Raw genomic sequence first — 23,383 nt, 5'->3', positions numbered from 1 at the left:
ACAGAAATGTGCTCATGTGAGAAAGAAGCAAAGCATATTCTCCCTTTCATTATAAAAACGAGCTATATATACAATCAAAAGTAAGCATATTCATCTCTAATGGGTCAGCTTGAATGTCTTTGTAACTAAAGCAATTGTTAATGCGAAAGTAAAGGCTCAGTTTGGAAAGAGTACAACTATAAATATGTACAGTATAAATACATACAAAATGCAATGTTTTTGCACTGTACATATTTGTATTTGTACTCCTTTCAAATTGAGCGTAAGGCTGTATTTGGTTGTAGTGCAATTTTATTGTACTAGTACAAATGTATGGGAGTGCAAATGAAAAAAAAAATGTAAAATTTTGTTTTGGATTTTACTTTATTCTGCTTTAAGTCTTATTTTACTTCATTTGTACTGCAACCAAACAAAGTAAAGTAGAACTTGAAACAAAAATAAATCAAAATTTACACCTAAAACATTTGCACTGCCATAGTTTTGCATTAATGCAAATAAATTTGCACTACAACCAAACACAGCATAATGGATGATTAAATGAGACTCCAAATTACTTCCATAAGATGCAATGTGAAATATAAAAGCTAGATTTTTTCACTATAGTCAATTGCTATTCCTGCAGTTGCTGCATATGTATACATCAATACTATGCAAGGCAAAGTGCATGGATTTGGAACACATTATCATTATCATTATCATGAGAACGGCTTCTATCAGGGCAAATATGTGCCCATACCATTCTAACAGTCTTTTGCAACCTTACATTGAAAATATCTCCCTGTGAAATAAAGCACCCAAGTACGGAGATATTCTCAATGCAAGGCAGTAAAAGTTGTCCGAATGGGCTTTGTCCTGACTGAAGCCGAACTCCATTATCATCGCCTTATTCCAACTATTTAAATCAGTTATATGAATCATGTTTCACCGATGTATTCTGTTCAAGTGCCATATACATTGTCAAATTATACCCACTTAAATCATTTCTTACTACTTTCTCCCTTAGCCCTTCTAGCGCAGCCCCTTCAACATGCAACAAATCAATTCTTCTAATGGGTGCTGTAAATGTGCTCTATGTACGTGCCTAAACCACCTCAGTCTACTTTATCTCATCTTGTCACCTAGTGAAGCTACTCCTAGGTTCCTTGGTATGACTTCATTTCTAACCCTATACTTTCTGGTTTTATGGTTCATCCATTTAAACATATGCATTTCTATCACAGGCTCACAGCCTTTGGATATATTGCTTTTTTTAACTGTTGAGCACTCTACTCCATAAAACATAACTGGCCTTACAACTGTTTTACAGAATTTCATTTTAACCGGAAGTGGTATTCACCCCGTCCATTTGGTTTTGGTGCATTATTCTAATTCTATGAGTAACATCCTCTTCAATTTCTCCTTTAACCAAACTAATGGAAGAGGTTGGTGATGTATGAAGCATGATTATAGCATAGAACCTTAGGATGGATAACCATGAAACCAAGGTTGACCTTCCTAGCTGTATGAGCTATCTTGAAGAGATGTAGGGCTTCATCCAAAACATGCTCAAAAGAACCAGGGATTTGTGTGTTTGGAGTAAACCTGTTCATTTGCCTGGCTTCGGCCTCGTCCTATGAACATTCTATACTACTTTTAGTTCAGGCTTCAGCCCAGGCCCATTCAAATTTTGGCAAAAGCTCAACCCAAACCCAATCCATTGAAACTCGTGGTGGAGGAACAACAAAACATAAAGGCTGTTTGAGCTACAGCTATAGTTTGTGGATGCTGGTTTCAAATGTGAGCGATGACAGATCTGGCTATAGAGGAGTTTTTGTTTACCAGAATATGTATCTGCAGTTCAAGATATTCTAAGATCTGCTGCTTTCTCTGAATTTTTTGCGGTTGTAATGGCGGTGAGAATGGCAAGGAATTTGAACTTTCCTTCGTTAGTTAGTCATTCTGTCCGACAGCAGCGAAGTATAATCAATTCTTTCGGATTGAAGTCCAAGGATGGCACTGGAAGTTAGGACTCTGGTTCGAGTATTCAAAGAGAGATTGGGAATGATCTAAGGATTCATTGGTTTCATATTCCTAGAACTCAAAATCGAGCAGCCCACTTCTTGGCAAGTAGCCAATAACTTTTCTCTGGGTTGTGCACTAATTCTGATGCTTCTCCTTCTGAACGTTTATCCTCTCTTGAGAGAGAGAGAGAGAGCGCTACAGCTACGGTGGAAAGGTGAGTGCCATGTGCTATTGGATAATAGGTGTGCCATGGTAAATTGGTGCGACCCACGATGGAAAATAAAGGTCTAGATTGAAGTTTGGTTGAATTGACAAATATGGTCCACCAATTTCTACTGCGGAAGCATTGCCCACACAATTCAACAGCTATAGACTAGTGAAAAATTTTGGCTATTGCCTTTGTATTTATAAATACCAGCCATGCACTACCAACTACCAATAGTCATATGCAACCAAGTACATTTTTACTTGCAAATAGGTAAGAGATTATTTCATAGGAAATGCAATGTTTAAAGTATATAAATTGTAAAGTGTATTAAAAAACAAATTTATATCTATATATATTAAAAATACAATTGAGAGTGTGGAATATTTGTTTGACTATAATACCTTATTTTGAATTTGATCCCTGAGTATAGAAAATGTAATTTCAATTATTACTTTTTATTTTATTTGATTCCCTCTCATTAAATCTTATAAGATATTAACTCCCGTCATCTTTCACTAAATCTTATTATTATTATTATTATTATTATTATTATAAGAAAGAGACTCAAAAGGCACACCACTTAGAAACAACTAGTAAACTTAACAACAACACTAAAGTAAAAAAGAAGATGCAACAAATAAGACTATGTAAGCTGAGCACCAGGAGTGTCACTGAGAAGGACCTCTTCAAGTGTTGATAAAGAATCAAACAAACGTCATGAAAACAAAGTTTAAAGAACCTCCATCAAAGATTGAAAAATCAATGAAAACTCCCTCAACAATGAAGGATCCAAGTCTTATATACAAGGTATTAATTGTGAGGGCAAAAGATGTAATTTGAACTACTTTTTATGTCATTTAATTTCTTTTCATTAAGTTTTATATTTAAAGTATTAATTCTCATTCTTTTTCATTAAATCTAATATTTAAGCTTATTTTTTCTCACTAATGAATTCTATCTTTTTTTTTGATTCAATTAAATTATGTGAATTAGATCTATATTCAAATGCTTTTAGAAATATAAAACCCATACTTAAAAGCAACCCAAAAATTTGGTAATGTGATGTGACGTGAGGTTGGGTTAGAACATTTTACTTGGGAATTGGGCTACACACAAAAGAGGATGTTGGTTCGGTTTAATTAAAACCAACTGTTCGATTTTTAATTAATCATAGTCAATTTCATTTCCGTTGGCATATAAGTCAACCTGATATGGTCAGTTCAGTTGATAATAATAGGCAAAATCGAACCAAACCAATTTGCTTACACCCCTAATTCTTCCATCTTGGTGGTGTGTAACTAATTCTATCATGCAATCAAATGAATCAACGTATGATGTCATAGTTAAATAATAAAACTATAATAGAAATAAATACAGAAAACAACAAAAATAAAATAAAAATGGTAAAAAATTGGACACATCTATATTATTTTATATTAATTATACTAAAGAAAAATATGTATGATAAACAATACTTTTTTATTGGTGTAAAAAGTGTGACAAAAAATTTAAAATTGCCCAAAAATGAAAATTTTTCTTATTTAGTTGCTGGTCTATAGTTCAACCTTTTGGGTCATACGTGTCAACCCTTAATGTCAAAATCTGATAATAAAATTATAAAAAATGAAAAACACAAAAAATGAAAACTACAAAAATTCACTAATATTTTTTATTAATCACATTAAATAAAAATAAGTTTGATAAACAAGAAATATTTTACTAATGATAGAAATGAAATACAAAATATAAAACTGATACTAAAATTAATTTGTTTTCCTATTTGGTAGAGGGCCAACAATTTAACCTTTTGGGACAAATGTGTCATCCCTCAATATCATAATTAAATAACAAAAAATATATAAAGATAAAAAAGACAAAAATATGAAAATGCAGAAAATTTGGTAAAAAACTTTTGGACACATTTCTAATACTATATATTCATCATATCAAATAAAAAAACTGTTGAAATTTCGGACAATCTCTAATATCTTATTAATCATATTAAAGAAAAATGTGCAATAAAAAAGAATTGCTTTTACTGATGATGGTAATGGAATACAAAGTTCAAACTAACCCAAAAGTAAAGTTGTTCTCATGATTGGCGGTGGGTTAGTTGTTCAGCCTTTTAGGTGAGATATGTTAACCGTTGACGCCATAATTAAATAATATAAATTAAAAAATGAACAAATTTTTTAGAAATCATTTTACACATCTTTGATATCATATATCCATCATATTAAACAAAAATAAGTTTGCTAAATAAGAATTATTTTTAAACATAGAAATATAAACAGCTCTTGAAATTTTGGAGCCTATCATTACTATCATCATCGTTGTCTAAAAATGCCATGTGCAAAATACATGCAACTTAGTACTTTAAGTGAAGTACCAAGATACACTTTGGATATATACAACAAAAAAATTAAGATACATACTGATACAACAGGAAAAATCAAATAGATCCCAAAAATATACCAATAACACCAAATATCCAAATATAGGTCTCAAAATACAATACTTGGGAAACATAAAAAATGATTAATGATTTTTTTGGTATTATAAGAAATACATGATTGATGATTTATGCATGTGCATGTATATCTTAGTTATTAGCAAACCAGTATTATTCTTGTTAATATTTATAAATATAGATTTTAATGACTATTTAATTAAGAAACTAACCTAAATGTACTTAAAACAAAAACAAAAAAAAAAATTGTCTAAACATTAAAATTTAGAAACATTGAAATTAAAATGACTGTGTAAAATTTCGTGGTATAGTGGTGGCTTGGTGATGGGTTTGCTCGTTTTCAACTTGATAGCTAAAAAAGGGGAAAGAGATCAAATATAGAGAAAAATGGAGAGGGATATGTAATTTAATAATAAATACAACAAGCCCCTTCTTGTAAGTATTTATATCCATCTTACCTTAATATTCCACCTCAATGGTAAAATGAGATATACATGTTATGTTTTAACTATTAAACGTTTGAACTGTTCAACCTAGACAATCAAAACCATAACTATTAAATGTTTGAACTGTTCAACTTAGACAATCAAAACCATTGACCGGAAATCAGTGGCCAAAATGGTTTTATTTTCTAGGTCGATTTTTAAAACCATGCCACCAATTATTTTCATTGTCATTTTTTCAATCATGATTTTATTTCTAGTGGTTTTCTAGGACACTGTAGTAGTGTTAGAATGGTTGCCGACAATTCCTTCACCAAAAGTTTGGGGGTGGACAATAACTAAGCTTTTTTCACAAGTTATTCGAGCTTGGATCATAAAAAGGTGGTCTAAACTTAGTTTCTAGTTGAGATCAGACCCAATAGAGCTTAGCTCATGAAGCTTACAAGACTAATTGAGCTTATATTAGATATAATATTTTTAAGTTTTTATATGTACAATATACTAAATATTTCTACATGTATAATAAGAAATAATAAATTTTTTATGTATAATTATTTTTATATATAATCTTTTATACATATGATTTTTAATTTTTCATATGTATAGTTTTTTTTTTCATGCGAAACTTGACACATTGTCAAGCTCGAACTTAAGAGCTTTTGAGTCGAGTCGAATTCAAGCTTGTGCTTTTAGTTTGAATCAAGTTCAACCTTGAATTCAAGCATCATGTTTTCTATTTCAAGCCAAGCTTGAATAGTCAGACATCCAACTCGATTCATCTCAAATAATATACTGTATATTTGTATTGTAATGCTTTAGGCAACCCACAATGTCTACGATCAAAGTTTGTTTATGTTACCAAGGTTGATTGATTTTTCAGGGTTAGTTTGGTTATTAAGAAAAAAAAGTACTTAGTTGGACAACTTTTGTTAAGGGTCACTAAGGGTGTCTAAACACAAGGTAAGTTTTAAATAATAAAACTTTTGATAGTCCAAAAAGATTTAAAGTTTGTTTGGTTCGTAGTAGGAATTGGAATGATTTATTCTCATAGTCTATGTGATTCAGACAGAAAAGAGAATGGGAATTGGAATGGGATTTCATTCCCAAGGGAGAGGGTAGGGAATAGCTAGGATTCCAATATCACCCAACCAAACAGTTGGAATTGGAATAATCTATTCCGATTCTAGACCCCTATTCCTGTAAACCAAACGGGGCCTTAAAAAATGAGGGAAAGTGAATGAAAATTTTAAATAATAATTCTTTCTTTTTATAGCAAAAATTTCAGTACGATGCACACGATTAGCGGAGTTTTAAATTTTATGAAATTTGAATTTGAACTTGAAGTTTAAACCCATATACATATGAGTTGAGTTGAAGAGAATAGGGCCAAATATGGCCATTTAAAGTATCGATAAAGTTACTTTCACCCAAAACATTGAGATAGAGAAAGAGAGAGTGCAAATAATAATAGAAAATTTTGAATTTGAACCCTTAAATAATGCATGAGAGATAAAACTCCTTTAAATACATGAAGTGATCTTCTATTAAAAAAATACGTATGAGCTGTATTGACATATACTTGGGGATACAGGTGAAAATACTAAAACCGTATTATCGTGGTGTTCCGGTCTCTTACCCATATATCACTACAGCCCCACATTCATGGGGATGTTCATGATGTATTGCTAGAGTGTTCTGTGAATAGGATTCTTGTGAGGAGGAAATCCAGATTGATTCTTGTTAGTTAATTATTGACACTTCTTCAAAACATACAACACTCTTATGAAAATTGGTCAAATACGAAATTTCTTAAACTATCATTATGGTTTAGCTAATTAATTAAATGTATCTTTACTGTTATTAAAATTGATTAATACTAATTTCTGACAATTGATTAACTCTACCTTGATATTAACATCCATTAACAGAAGGGCGAAAAAGACTATGTTACCCTTTATTCTTCTTTAAATTTTTAAAATAAAACAGAGAATACAAAAAAGAAACACTGAACTCAATGATTTCGGCACTTACAACTTTTTTAAAACTCAATATTGCCCTCGTACCCTGAGTCCCCACTCTCGCTCTTCTAATACCTCCCCCTCCGCCTCTGTCCCTCTCTTGGCTCTCTCTCCATTCTCAATCTGCGGATGCAAATAGATACCGATCATCTCTGCTCGGCAAACCCAACTTTGGCTTGCTAACGCCTCTAGAAATGACGGAAACGGATCGTTCATCTATACCACTGCTCCACTTATACCGATCATCGCTGATGAATAGCAGCTTCAATCTTGCTCTGCCGTTGCCTGGAGTCGTCCAAGATTCTGCATCTTTTCATATTCGACGGAGCCTAGATCGTCGAGAGCACCGCCAAGCCAATAAATGAAATCGCCCAGGTTGAAAGCCCCGAAGAGCTTCGAGAATTCCTGCAATATGGCAACGAACTTGGCAGGTAACCAGTCATCCCCCTACACAAAGTTGGAGACGGTGAAATTGGCAGCATCTGTAGCGTTGTCACTGATCCTGCGCCTGTATTGTTGTATTCCACGTAGTAGAGTGTGCTCAGTGCAAAGTCTCCAGACCATGCTATCCAACCAGCTGGATCTATGAAGCTATCAATGGAAGATTGCAGATAGACAGTCCTAGAGTACTTTTTCCATGGTCGTCCTAGATAAGAGCTTGTAGTTCCATTGCTAGAAACCAAGTCTGGAGTTGCCATGATATTACAATTCTGAATGGAAATTCCGGTGTTCTGGTTTGGGTCTGTTCTGCCTTGGGCGGTCAGGGCATTGAACTGTCCTTGCATCGGCAGCCGGGCATAAATGTTGCAGTTTTGGAAAACAGCGGCGGCATTTCCAAATATGAAGTCCACAGTTCCATATATATCACATTCCCTGTAGAACTGCCCGAGGGAATGGGCGTATAGGGTATCCTGGTAGCCTTCGAAGCTACAGCTGTAGAAGGTTGACAAGTCTGCTCCATTCCGAACCGCCACCGCTTGATGCTTGATTGCTCCGGCAGTGTTGCGAAGTGTTATGTTTATTGCGACGAACCCTTGTCCAACCACAACTGGACAGAGGCGGAGGGGGAGGTATTAGAAGAGAGAGAGTGGGGGCTCAGGGTTTGATGGTAATATTGGGTTTTAAAAAAATTATATAGGTTACATGGGGTCACATGTGCATAAATTGTGATGAAGCATTAAGGATGCTAATGACAGGGATAGAGTTAATTAATTGTCAGAAAACGGTAAGGATAGTGTTAATCAATTTTCAAACTATAAAGATATACTTAATAAATTAGCTAAACTATAAGGGTAATTTAAAAAATTTACCCTTTTATGAATTGAACGGGCCACAGAGTGTTCTGATTTTTACTCTGATTCAAGTCTTACGACATTGCTTCAAAATGGTCCTTTTTAGACTTAGTGTTTTTCCTTCTTTCCATTGAAACTAAAAACCTAAAACAAAGGAATGATCATTTGTAGACTACAAATTAAAACCTCTGGTATAGGTGTAAATCGGGCCAATACGGTGTCGTGTCATGTTGGCACATGGGTCGAGTTAGGCTGTGCTTCCCTCCCTTAGGATAAGTTGGGGATCAGCCCAACATGGTCCATGGCCAGAGCCTGTGCGGGCCTGTGTCATGTCAAGCTAGGCTGTAAGCCTGGGCCAAGCAGGCTATAGGCCATGCTGGGCTCGAAAGGCTTAGATTGTTTTTTTTTTTGCTAACTTTCCTTTGGGAATAAATTAAAAAAATAAAACAATCTAGCAAATAAATGAAAAAAGCACTTACCAAAATACAAAATGGACAATAAATTGGAAAGAAGTAGGAATTTTATTTCATTTAAAATATAAAAAAAATTACAAATTAAAAATAAAAAAGTTACATTATTGAAAAAAAATAACAAAAAATTTAAATAAATTTGAAAAAATTATTCCATATCCTTGACTTTAATCATCTACTTCATCAAGTGTAGTGGTGTCATGCCCTTCTTTGTATTGTAATTTATCCTCAACATCTAGCAAATCTTTTAAAGTAGATGTCTTTTTCTTGTTTCTCCCGGAGAAAGCAAATGTTTGGACAAAGTGGCCAATAAACAACTCATTTTCCCTTCTCCTCAATCTCCTCTATTTTAAATATTTTTCAAATCGGGTTAGTGAACTTACTGTTGGGGAATTGGCTTTGGGAGGAGAAGCTAGCCATTTTTTTAATTCTAAAAAATAAAAATTAATTTAGTAGCACTCACTCAGATGGTCTGATTACTGATTCAAAATCTCAACTTGATTTCAAGGTTGAAGCCTCTCAAAGCCTCCTAAATAGCTAAATTGCTAATTGCCTAATTGCCTAAGTGTATGACAATATGAGACAGATAAACTTATTAGAATTGAGATGAGAGAGAGTATGAGAATTGAGAAGAGAATTGCTGAATTAGTGTGATGAGAATGGTCAATTGGTGTGGAGGATAAGGTTATTTATAGGAATTGGAAATAATTCAATTGCTCAAAAATACCCCTAAAAACTAACCATTTTTTAGTTGTTGGGAGGGGTATCTTGGTCATTGTAAAGTCATTTATCACTTTACCCAAATGCCCTCGAAGTCCTAAAAAAATATAGGATATATAGGCATATAGTTGTTGGAGGGACATTATTGTCTCTTTCTTTCCCCCAAAGCCAAAATACATAAATACCCCCCTATTATATGCTTATAGCTATTGATTGAGGGGTGTTCTTATAAAAACCCCCTAAAAAAAGCTGAAACTAGCCATTTGGGGGGGGGGGGTCCACCAAGGGCCCCAACGACTAGTTTTTTTGAATGGGCCAAGTAGGCCCACGGGCTGTGCTGTTTTGCGTGTTCGGCTAGACTGACACGCAAGCCATGGGTGGCATGACATGCATAGTCGTGCCGTGCTGACTCACGGACTTGAAACCCCCAACCCAATACAACCCACACGATTATGCTGTGCCTTGCACGGGCTGATTTTCACCTCTAACTTTTGAAACCAATATATCTCTCTATTAATGAAATAGCTTTGGTATATGCACTTGTCTTTAAGCTTTTTTTGGTCTATAAGGGCGATTGTTGCACCAAGCATCAAAATTTCAATAAGATATGCCCTATATTAGGCATATCATATCAGCAAGCCCCATACACCTTGCAAGTTATATAGGGATTTTGGGGTCTTAACCACTGTTTTCAAAAACGGATTGGACCAAGAAAACCGGGAACCGGTCACATGACCAATTCCATTTTCCTCCAAAACCGCTTTTTCCCCTAAAACCGTTGATTTTGGTCAGCAAACCGCTGAATCGGTCGGTTAACCATTTTAATGGTTTTGACCATTTTTCATTTTTTTAATTTTTTTGTCAAAACGGGCTGGCCGTTTGGGTCGAATGGTCGGACAGTTACCGGTTCGATCACTAGTTCATTTTTAAAAACTATGGTCTTAACCAAGTTTTGGAGTGATTGGAGTTCGGATGAGTTGGAAACAAAATTATGCACATTGGGTTGAGCTATCTATCATGGTTGAACACACCAGTGTTCATTACAAATGGAGCCCACAATGAGCATTGGTGTGTTCACTCATGATAGGTAACCTAGCCCGATGTGTATGATGTTGTCTCCAATTAACCCGCTCCCCAAGTTATGTGGGTTCAAAAGACCCGATACACATGTTTGTGTGTATTTGATTTGTGGATATTTTGAACATTGTGTGGCATTCAACCATTTAATGAACCCACCTATTAAGGTGTGGATTCGAATCGATGATCCAAATCAAATATCTAACTATTTGAACTATGTTTGCTAATAAAATATAAGGCTTGAACTCGATTCGGGTTAGAGACTTGAGTTGGAGTTAAAAGCGCATAAGCTCAATTATGAGCCAAATGTTTTATAAAATAAAAAAAAGTAAAAAATATAAAAACCACCCATGTATTTTATTACTGGCGTCGAATCTTATAATTGATTTGTAAAGCTTTCGACTAAACCTTGATCCTCTTAAACGGACACTTTTAAGCTTTACCCATGGTACATGAGCCTTTATACCGTGAAGCAGGTTGAATAATTCACCAATTAAATCGGACTGGTAGACAATTCATTGACTAAGTCAACGTTTTTTTACTTTATTTGGGCTTAAGCCGAAAGAGAAGTTACAGTTACAGAAGTTGATCAAAGTCATCAAACCCATCAAACTTCTATGTGATGGGCTGAACGGTCGAACCGTTCTGATCAACGACGGTTTAAAACCCTAAACCCTGGCGCCTGGCGGCAATCCCTTTAAATTGCCCTGAAACCCTAACCATCCTATCTTCTCAACATTCACTTTGCCTCTGAGCGCCCACACTCTCCGAAACCCTTTCAAAACCCTCCTCTGCTCTTTCTCCTATTCTCACTCTCCTTTCGATCTTTCTATTCTCGTAAAGCAATGGAGTTCTGGGGTAAGCTTATCTGCTCTCACTAGTTCGTTTTTCATCAGATTCATGATAGTTTTTGCATTTTCTTCTGCTAGGCCTGTGTGCTCTTCTCCACCGTACTCTCTTATGCTCTCTAGTTTTTAATTGATTTTTTGGTTACTCTTGCTGTCTTTCATTCAATGATGTATCGTTGTTAGATTTTCATGGCTCCTCTGGCGCTATTACCATGGCGGTTGTATTGTGCGTTTACATTTCTTATCTCCGTTCTTTATATGGTATTTGGTATTCGATTACTGCTCTAACCTGACCGCAGACCGTCTCAGGAGAACCGTATATGCCGTTTTATGATTCTTTTTGCAGTTCTAGTAATTGATTTCTTTCATTTTCGCGTAATGCGAAGCCAATTTTTTTGGCCATTTTATGACCTTGTTTCACATTGTATCATGAGATTGAAACTACGCGATTTATTGCTTAATTTAGCTCAAATAATCACTTTAGATGCTTAGTATGGTCATTTAGCTTGGCGACTAACTTTTGGTACTTTAATGCTCTATAATTTGCTCCTTTTCAGTCTGCAGTATATTTCTTCCATTTGCTGATTAACAAACCAGTTTTATTGCTTGGCGTGACTGTTGCCATGATTAGGGAATTGTCATCGATGCTCAGGTCATGGAAGAGCCACAGCCTGCAATCTGTTTTCATCTACCTTACCTAGATACAGTTGGACATACAAATTGTACACTAAAATTCAAGTATCCAATACAATATGGCACCCTTGTCAGGTTATTTGGGTGTAATATATTTTCATCCCAATGGTGTGTTTGTGTTTTTCCATACACTGACAAAAAATGCCATATTCATTTCATGTTTTGCATACTGAATAAGTCTTTGAAGGGGCTTTTATTTTCTAAATTGTGGCTTTGATAAATATCATTTGCTATTTAGCCATAGGTTGTGCCATATTTTTGCAACTGCTATATTTCTCACAACAAATTTATTCTTTTTACTCATGTCAATTCCCTTGTCTCAAGTGCATTTTCCATCATTCTTACCTTTTTCTTTGCTATATAGTAATACCATGTGCTAATGATTGCTTTCAGGTGTTGAAGTTAAAGGTGGAGAGCCTCTAAAGGTCCAACCAGGTGATGATAAGATTTTGCATCTCTCGCAGGTATGCCAACCAAATCCTTGTTTTGGCATTGATTAATCAAAATATGGTTTTCTTGGTTTTATTTTTTGAGTAAAGGCTTGTGATGAAATGGAAATATGAAATAAGCCATATGTCATTCATTTTACAGGTGGCTCTTGGTGAGATCAAGAATGACAAAGGAAATGCCCCTGTTCTTCTATCTGTGAAGATTGAGGGCCAGAAGATTGTTTTGGGAACACTGTCAGCAGAGAAATGCACTCATATGTCACTTGATTTGGTATTTGAGAAAGAGTTTGAACTTTCTCATAATTGGAAAAACGGAAGTGTCTATTTCTCCGGATACAAATCTATTATTAATGATGAATATCCTCCACATCATTCCTTTTATATATAATTCAATCACTTTGCAACTATTATACAATTGTAGCATTTTGTTTCCTTGACAGTTGCCTTTTGTCTCCTATTTACTGAGTTGATGGATGATTTTACCAGTGAGTTATTGGAGCAGTCTTTCATATGGTCCTTGTTTTATATCTTTGTAGTTGCTACTGATTATATATTTATCTTCCAGATTCTGAATCTGATTTTGATGAGGAAACTCCTCTCACCACAACACAGAATGGTGAGACATATTTTTTTCTTAGTCAAAAGTAATTTAGTAGTAGATTGATGCTATCTGTTTTCTAATATTCCCTTTAACTTTTAGGGAAACCTGAGCGCAAGGACGAACAAGCAAAGGTAGCTGCAAACAAGTCAAATGCTGCCAAACCTGACTCTGCAGCTAAGCCAAAGGTGAAGATTGTGGAACCAAATAAAGATGACAAATCCAAGGAAGATGAATCTGACGACAGTGATGGAGATGACGATTTTGAAGATGATGATGATGATTCTGAAGATGAATCTGATGATGAGGTAGTTTCCAAATGTTGAATAGTTTCATTTAGATTTTTTTACATGGCATGCATCTCAAACAAATCTTACTGTCAAATATGCATCTCAAACAAATCTGACAGTCAAATAGAGTATTATCCTCATAAGTTATGCATCAGGTTTTTGGGTCTTTGAGAATGAACCACTTATTTAAAAGTACTAGCATTTCATCTATTTTGAAGTTTATTTTATTTTTGTGGGTTCTCTAAGCATTGTTGTCCTCTTGTGTAATCTTTGATTGCGCAAAAATTGCAAAGAAGTATAAACTCTGAAAACGTTTTCTTGCTTTAACTTTCTTAGTGGTATTTGGTTGTGAAAAGGGCTTCTGGCCCCTTGTGTTAGACTCTCTGAATGGGAAGATTCTTTTCTTAAATTGGTGATGGGTCTTAAATTGATAGTTTGTATCAATAATTTATATGTTTTTTTAAGTTTTCTTTTGCTTTCTTACTACTGAACCTTTGTTAAAGAAAGTGAAAATGAGGTGTAAGATGGTGGAGTCGAAAGTAAAAATCCAAAACATAGTTGTGACTTGTGAGGGTGATGTCTAGGTGACAAGGTGACCTTTTGAGGGTTTGTTCAAGGTACTGCATAGTATTTTTATATTTTTTATTTTATGATATTATAATATTAAAAATATATTATTACACTATATTACACTATATTATAATTTATTATTACACTATCTTATACATTTTGTGAGTTTTGATATTTTTTATTATTCTTTATTTACTATTTCTTATTTGTTTAGGTCCAATATCCAATTTACACACAAGTTAGCAATGTAGTTTTGAACAGTGATTAAAAATCTCACCTATGCACACAAGTATGGTGCACTTCAAGGTTTATGATTTATGTATGCCTAGAACTATGTGCCTTGTACCTTGGCTCATATGTGAGCCTCAGCCTAATTGTGCTGGCTCGGAGCTCTGCCTCTGAACCACCAACTAATCCCCTTGAAGCAAGCCCAAACAAGTTGATTTCTGGGTTCTCTCATCCTTCTTAATACAAGACTTTCTTCATCAAACATTTGACTCCTTGCCAATTTTTTTTTCTATTTTCTTGTTGAAGATTTTCTCTCTGCCAAATTTCTTGACATTTCAGGAAGCTTTTTATGTCATTTTAAATTTTTTCTTTTGAAAGTAACTTTGTATCACTGTGTTCTTCACATGCTATACTTCTTTAATCTGCATCCAGATGGTTTCTGACTTGGTGCATAACAATTATTGCCTAGGAAATGCTTGATGCTGGTGATGAAAGTGATGAAGATGATGATGAAGAGGAAGGCTCTGATGAGGAAGATGAGGAGACACCAAAGAAGGTAATTATAGTTCTTGTTTCTTTATATACATTTTTGTCAACCATCACCTGATAAATAATATATATTTTTCTACTTTCTTTACAGAAGGCAGAGCTGGTCAAGAAGAGAGGCGCAGAATCAGCTTCCAAGACACCTACTCCTGGGAAGAAAGCAAAATTAGTCACGCCACAAAAGACAGGTTCTTTCCTCTGCACTTTTTAATTTACTTTTTATATCATGTAAGTCCCACGCCCGAAAACCAGAAACCACTATGCTTCCACCCTGCCAAATGGGCACCCTTACCTCTCCTTTTCATCGTCTGTTGTCATGTATTGTATGTCACCAATTCACCCATGAAAACATATTGTTAGGGTATAACTGTCACCTAGGCAATTTTATCCTGGGTATTGATGAGGGGGGTAAAAGGGCATCATAAAATACTAGTTAACCAGGTTGTCTTTTTACAAAAAGGTCACATTTGATTTTGTGCCTTGCAACCATGCATGAAAAGTTGCTCGTTTTGCCAATATTTGGTGGTGTTTTGTATTTTGGTGGTGTCAATGTTTTATGGTTTTCTCAAAAACCAAACTGTCTTTTGGGGTGTCTAATCAGGAATAGAATAAAAAATGGGTATTGAGTGTGTTATTGCACACTGATGTGGCATGATATTTTATTTCAGACTTTTCAGTAGTCAGTACTATTGCACATTGACTTCCAGTCCTTCCATCCCTCTTTTGATGAAAATATCCCCTACTTAGTTATACTGTGGGATTTGTAGTCCTCGCAGGAGGCTCTTTATAACCATGTCATGTGTAATGTGTAACATAGAACAAGAGTGCACTTCTGGTTTTCATATTTTTGAGTCCTGGTTTTCATTTTAAAACAATTGGAGTCACTAAACAATAAATCGTATGTATGGACAGATGGCAAGAAAAGTGGTGGTCATACAGCAACTCCATTCCCTAAACAGGGTGGCAAGACTCCTGCAAACAGTGCCGGGAAAAAGCAGCAACAGACTCCAACATCCGATGGGCAGGTTTCCTGCAAATCCTGCAACAAGTATGTTTTTTTAACCTTTCCATTGATGAATAGTTTTATCGAATGATTACCAATTTTTCCAAATTGAAGTTGCATTCTAAATCGCTTATATAATCTCTGCTTGCAGGACATTTAAGTCAGAAATTGCTTTGCAATCCCACACAAAGGCCAAACATGCTGCTGCCAAGTGAAGTTGGGAGTGTTCTGTATTTGGATTGCTGCTTGAAATTTTGGTAGATTTTAGTTGGTTTTGAGATGGCATAGAGAGTCGAAATAGTTAAAAGAGAGAGTCATGGATTTTGGATTTTTAGAAGATGATATATAGTAATAGGTTCTTGTTATTGAGAAGAGGTGCTTGGTAATGGGGATATATTGTTCAAACTTCAAACTACTATTGATTTTCTTGTCTCTCCTGTAGACAGTAAGCAATCAATTTAAATGCCTATTAATTCATATGCATGTCATTTAACTACTACTATCCGTTTGTCCTAATTTGATTGACTTCGATCCATGAAGAAGGGCGATCCGAATTCAGGAATTAATTCCGGATTCACCTTACCCATTCGATAAAAATTTTATGTTGATATTAAACATAAATTAATATTTTACTTTTAATAATGTGGGCTTGAATTTCGAGTTTACTATGTAGTATATGCCCCGTTTTGGTTGGTAGTTACACTCGGGTGCTCGAATTTTCATTTTTAACACTGTTGCGCCGTCGGCATCTCTCAATTTTCAACTTTTATGAATTCATTTTCCTCAACTACTGCATCTTCAAAAATCAAAAATCAAACCCAAGTTTTAAGTTTTACTATTTTCTTTCTCTTTTTCCCAATCAACTTGGTTTTAATCAGATCTCACAGGTGTTTTGATTGGTCAAAGCCTTTCCCGTTTCCCTTGTTCCTTTATTGAAGAAAGATGACTTCATCAGGTGGTCCAAAACTCTAAAACTCGCTACTCCTAATTTATTTCATCATTTTTAAGAAATTTACATAGTATTTTTTTTTTCGGTTCATTTTGTTTATGAATTAAAATACCAAAGTCATTTTTAATTTATGAGTTGTATATATTTTGATCATTTAAATTTGATTTTATATTACTTTTTAATATCTCATTGCAATGGAAATCCAATTTGATATATTAAAATCATCTTATGCCAGTTGAATTGGCTAGAAGTGGTAGGGATCAACCAAAAAGGACGTGGGCCAAAGTAGGAAATAATTTGATAATGGATATACTTTAAACAAAAGGATACATGTGGCTAATATTGTAACTAAACTTGGATGATAAATTTGATAATGGATAATCTGATTTTGGTTTGAATAAAACAATGAAATTTAGATTTAACTAATTTATCACGGAATTAGATGAAAACGAAAGGGAATAATAATCTCATCGTCCCTGCTTGTGTTAATTACATGGTTTTTAAAAACGAATCGGTGACTGAACCGTTAGGGGTTTGGTTACCGGTTCGAGTGGTCCAACCGTTCAACCTGAACGGCTGGCCCATTTTGACAAAAAAATAAAAAAATGGAAAACGGTCAAAACCGTTCGAATGGTTCAAACGGTTTAAATGGTTAATTGGCCGGTTTAGTGGTTTGCTGACCAAAATCAATGGTTTTGGGGGAAAAAGCAGTTTTGGAGGAAAACGGAACTGGTCAGGTGAACGGTTCTTTTTTTTTCCGGTCCGACCGTCCGGTTCGGTCCAGTTTTGAAAACAGTGATTAATACAAAAAAAAAAAAGTCCACCCAGAGTTGCCAATTCTCATTGATTGGGGTCCCCATTTTTATGCAGCATATAATCATGGGAATGCACATGCATTTAATCAAGGTTCGAAGTATTGAAAATGTAAGGTATATTGGAAATGTAAATTTAAGAGATGTATTAAGATACGCTTTGAAAATGCATAGATATTGATGAAAAATCAAGATACGCATAGATAATTTAGAAAATAAAAAAAAAATTCCTTAAAAAATAGAACAACAATAAAAATGAGTTTTACGTGATTATAATTTATTTATTTAAACATAAAAACCATTCTTTAATGATTTATATAAAATATTAGGATATCATTAGTAACCGTTGTAAAATAATAGAAAAACTAAAATATATGTATGTATATATATACTAATATTTATTAGTTAACAAAGAGTTATATCCAAGTGCATTCATTAATATTAGTTGCACCTTATATCCAAGTGTTTATTGTTCAATCTACCTCATAAATAATCTTTATGAGTTTGTATAGTTGTCACCAGTGACAGGTGAGGGAATCCACCATCACGATTTATGGGGTGGCGTAGGTGGGGTTTAGAAGACCGATAAAAATTTCTGAGTGGGAATAGACCATAAATTATCCTATAATTAATATGTATTAATTATAACATTGTCAAACTTTTTTATAATTTTGAAGGTATCATGCGTATTATATTTTAATCCACATATAACTGAAAAAGTTTAATTTAAAAATTAGAGCTAAGGAGATCAAGTAGTGCATAAATTAATTTCGACGAGTTTTGAATATGAATACTCAATAAAAAACACAAATATATATATATATATATATATATATATATATATATATATACTACCTCGATGAAGTGAAGGTATGTATCATATTTATTTTCCTCATAAATTTGTGATTGCATTAGGCCCATGGGAACATCAAATCATCATTATCATCTAAGCTTGACCTGTGTTGAAAAACTTTCTGATCCTTTAAATTGTTTGTACAATCGTTTTTAACGGTGGATGATCAATCCATGCCTCCTTGTTTTTTGTCAAAAATTTTTGAATGCTAGATGAAGTGGCTATGGTGATCAATCTAAAATGGCCATGTGGTGAAGAATTCTATGAAATTGTCGCATTTGCATTAATCATCCTCCATGGGTCCATGTATTATTATTATTATTATTTTTCAATCCGTTCTTAGTAGATAAAAGGGTAAGTCTGGGAATACTTATCTTTTTTGAGCGATTATCTAAATAAGCACTTATTTTGGGTGAACTGAAGACCACACCAAATAAGTACTTTTTTGGATTTGAGAGATAAGCTTGATATTTTTTTTGGTATCTTCTAAAGGGTTACACAATGGGGGTAGCCCATCCCCCAATCCAGGTACAGGCAAGATTCGATCCCAAATCTCTGCAACGACTTGCAGGAGACCTTACCAACCAGCTCATTGGCACTTTACAAATAAGCCTAATATTCCAGAGGCTCAAATTTTGGACTTATTTTTAAGTCCTTATTCAAAAAGTATTATTTCCTTTCTGCCCTGGCATTGCCTGCCAAGTCATTATGAATGTACCTACACGACCCCTGTTTGAGATAACAAACAAGTGCCATCTCACCGAACACTCATGAGAACTTGTTGGAATAAGCATTTATTTGATGAGCACTTGTTAAAATAAGTACACCCAAACATGGGCAAAAAACCCCCTCTTTTCTTAGACTTAATATTTAATACATAGATACACCGGAGCAATTGGGCATGCATATTTGGCCCGTGAACATAAGTGTAGGGGAAATTGAATGTTAGGAGTAGGGGGTGTCAATTGGACTGGATTTGGTCCAGTCCAATGTGAGTCCATTATAAAAGGACCAGGTCCAATCCAAACCAATCCAATAAATATTCTGGATCATGTTAGACCTATCCAATTCAATGTCCAGACCATCCAATCTGTTCAAATTCTTTTGATTTAGATTGGTTTCAACCCAAACCTGGTCCATTGACACCTATATTCTTATCTTATATCAATGGACCAGATATTGGCTTAATCCAACCCAATCCAATATAAATTTATTACAGATGGACCATGTCCAGTCCAATCTAATAAATATTTTGGACTGAATTGGTCCAATCCAATGTCTTGTTGCCTTGTTGGTCCATCCAATCCGTGCAAATTGATTTTGGATTGGATGGGACCGGTCCGCCCTTAGTTAGGAGTGGTCATTGATCACCACCCATTTTCATCCAGTTAAGGTAGCTGTTCTTGCCTGCAAAGTGGAAGCGATGGTGGCAATTGGATCGACTGATTGGAATATTGCATCCTAGACAAGAAACTTTTCAGTCCACCCTAGGGGTGGCAATCTTGACCCTGACCCTTTTGACCCATCCAACCCACCCGCTTCAAAACCCACCCATTTCAGCAGTGGACTATATGGGTAAAGTGACCCATTAGGGTCAAGGAAAATAGGGTCAGGGTGGGTTGGGTCGAGGGTACCCATTGGGTCAAAAAGGGTTAGGGTCACTTGGGTCAAGAAGAGGGTAGAGAGAGGAGCTTCTGCAATAGTCGAACTGTCGAATTGTTGAACAAGGAGAGTGTTAGGGTTTCAAGCCACTTGCCATCGAAATTTTTTCACAGTTCTCTCAACTCTTTGTTTCCACCATTGAAACAAAGTTCGTCCTCGCCACCATTAAAGCAAGATTGTCTCTCAATTCTCTACTAGTTTCGCAGTTCTCTCAATTCTCTCAACTCACTGTTTTCATCGCTGTTGTTTCTCAGAGTTCTCAAGTCGTGTGTACACCAGAGATTTGGATAGATACATCAGAGTTCTCAACTCTCTTAAATAGCTATTTCTTATTGAATGGTTTCTAGTTTCTACCTGGAATCATTTTTTGTAGTCTCCTTTAATTTAGAGGATATATTGATTCATTTTTTTCCCACATGGTTGATGGGATTTTGCTTTTTGTTGTAGTCTCTTAATTTGAATTAAAGTGATATCTACAAGGCTTCTGGTAAAAGAAATCTTTGGATGCTATATTTTTCTTATATCTTGTGTATGGAATAAGGATGTATTATAGATCAAGAAATTCGAACTTAAGTCTTATTTCAGATTTCTAACCCAGTACTGATGGCCTCGGAAGTTGCAATGTTGAGATCGGAAGTTGCATGAACTGTACAACAGCCTATCAAAAATTTATTAAAAATGGAAGAGTGTGGTGTTTTTGAAAAGTCAAAGCTATTCCAAGATTTGATAATATTATGTGTAGTTAAGATATGCATGTTTTAATTTTAAGCCTCTGTTTTGATTCCATGGTCCTGCTCTAATATATACAGAAAAGCTTATCTCCATTAGATGTTATATGGTTTCAATACTTCAAAGATATCAAGATCTAATTACAAGAAAAAAGCCATAGATTGTTTGAATTGTCTTTTATGAGCAATAATGAATAAAAATATGCAAAGTAGAAGAACTAGACTCCATTTTATATCAGGTTGACAACCTATGATTTACTCCCTTTACTGTGCCATCTCATTCTTATATATGCATTTTCATTCTCCATTCCCCATTAAGCTTCAAAGTACGATGATATAACTTATTTTGATCTGAAATGGTTTAAGCACTAATAATACATTAACAGTGGATATGATTTTTTAATAGAAGAAATTGGCAAAGTAGGATTCATATAACTGACCCTAAATTTTACATCATTATTAGATGTCTTGAAAAAGAATTATGAGGACTAATTCCTTGAGCTAGGCTTTTACCCAGCAAACACAAGGACTTCTTTTGTATTGCCACATGGATTTTTTTTCATGCACTATACTCATATAAGTGGATATAGGGTCTTGTCTAATACCTATTTGTTTCTTGATATATTTGTAATATTGCCTTACTATGATCTCCAAAGATGTTAATTTAGCGAATAAGTAGGTTATTTGGCAAATTACAGGTGGTTAAAAAGTATGATTGTCATTTATATCTGGGTCAGACCCAAGAGTTCTAATGGTTCATAACTGATTCCGCACATTTACCTATCAATGAGTTTCAGATCTACCCAGAATTGGATCAGACCTGACCCATTAGGATATCCTCCATGCAAGATATGTGTGGATACAAACTTCTTTGGGAGGAGATCCGGACTTGACCTATTGAGTTTGAGGCCTGTTTGAAAACTATATTAAATTTTTTAAGGTATATTAAGTTCTTTTGGAGGAGACCTGGCAAAACTATATTAAGATTGAAAACTAAAATAAGATTTAATTAATTGACATGTTTTCTAAGGTAAGCAAAGGGTTTGCTTGTAAGCCTACACTCTTGGATGCTATTAGATGCAAGGTGCAGAGGTTGATCAAGTCAGTATTTGAAAACAGTTCCTTGAACACCATTAATTGAAACATGTATGATGGAAATTTAGTGATAGTGGCTCTGCAAAGCAGATGTAACAGAGCCGGTTTAGGTGTGACTCAAAAAAGGCCTTCTACTTGGTAAGTTAAACCATGAAACAACATTAGCTTGTCTTTGAATGCTTTTATCATTGTTGGGTGAATGTAAAATGGAGTAAACAAGGTTGCTTTGTAAGAAGACACTCCAATTCAATTTCTCGGGTTCTATTCAATTGAATGATTTGATGTCTTTATTAGCTTCAAGGGTTCTAGAAATGTGCATATAAAAAATGGATCGAAAATAAGTAAAATCATAACCTTCTCATGGTGTTTTACTAGAATTCTTTTTAGCTTTTTTTCAAGCATTTTCAAGCAATACCACTTAGATCACCTACAACCAGTGAGTTCCCATTAACTCTTGGATGAGAACAGCTCAAAGCCTTACAGAAAGATTAAGCATTGAATTATTAGGATAGTCATCACCCATCAAAAGAAGTATTTGGTTGAAAATTCAGGCCCTGTTTGGTTTGCAGGAATAGGGGCCTGGAATCGGAATTAGAATGGGCTATTTCGATTCTAACTGTTTGGTTGGGTGGAATCAGAATCTCATTATTATTCCTGCTGGAATGATATTCCCCCATTTGGGAGAATGCCCATTCCCTGCCCAGCTGCCCCTCCATTGGGAATGAAATCTCATTCTTGCTGATTTTAATCCCCTTTCCTATTCCTATCTAAATCAAACTGAGAAGGATGGCTAGGACCCTGTTTCTCATACACTTACAATATGAAATATGTATTTTTTGTCATACACCTCAATTGTATGTTTGCATGTTTTTTGTAGGTTTTGTTGAAAATGTTAGAAGTTTCAAGTTCTATTAGTGGAAAAAGAGGTTTTTCAAATGGGGGGGAGGGGGGCATTTTCTGCATTTTTTTGATATTTTCTGCAGTTTTCTGTTATTTTTTGCATTTTCTGCAACTTTCTGTTATTTTCTAGCATTTTCTGCAATTCCTGTAATTTTCTGGTATTTTCTGCAATTTTCTTCTATTTTGTGGTATTTTTCTGCTATTTGTCTGCATAATGTTTGCAATGTTCTGCTATTTTTCTGCATTTCTGCAAATTTCTGGTATTTTCTAGTATTTTCTGCATTTTTTGAATTTTTGATATTTTTCTGCTGTTTTCTGCAATTTTATACTATTTTGTGGTACATTCTGCATTTTCTACAAGTTTTTGCTGTTTTTCTAAATAATTTTTGCATTTTCTGCTATTTTGTGATATTTTCTGCATTTTTTTTGGTATTTTTCTGCAATTTTCTGGTATTTGTGA

At 34.6% G+C, this 23,383-nt stretch overlaps 1 protein-coding gene and 1 pseudogene across 1 annotated transcript; one reads left to right on the top strand and one right to left on the bottom strand.

Moving 5' to 3' along the window:
• Positions 1–7,404: 7,404 nt before the first annotated feature.
• Positions 7,405–7,838, bottom strand: LOC104612541 (pectinesterase pseudogene; annotated as a pseudogene).
• A 3,563-nt stretch (positions 7,839–11,401) lies between these two features.
• On the top strand, positions 11,402–16,401 carry LOC104612505 (histone deacetylase HDT1-like). Its single transcript, XM_010279939.3, has 10 exons — positions 11,402–11,557; positions 12,634–12,704; positions 12,832–13,046; positions 13,152–13,174; positions 13,255–13,305; positions 13,390–13,595; positions 14,845–14,931; positions 15,016–15,109; positions 15,834–15,969; positions 16,076–16,401. The coding sequence occupies exons 1-10, from the start codon at positions 11,545–11,547 to the stop codon at positions 16,137–16,139; spliced, it is 960 nt and encodes a 319-aa protein (XP_010278241.1). The 5' UTR covers positions 11,402–11,544; the 3' UTR covers positions 16,140–16,401.
• The last annotated feature ends 6,982 nt before the right edge of the window (positions 16,402–23,383 follow it).

Source organism: Nelumbo nucifera, chromosome 2, assembly GCF_055504915.1.
Source record: "Nelumbo nucifera cultivar China Antique chromosome 2, China Antique-T2T, whole genome shotgun sequence".
Taxonomy (NCBI): domain Eukaryota; kingdom Viridiplantae; phylum Streptophyta; class Magnoliopsida; order Proteales; family Nelumbonaceae; genus Nelumbo; species Nelumbo nucifera.
The sequence above is the reverse complement of the archived record's forward strand: the minus strand, read 5'-3'. Positions and strand labels throughout refer to the sequence as shown.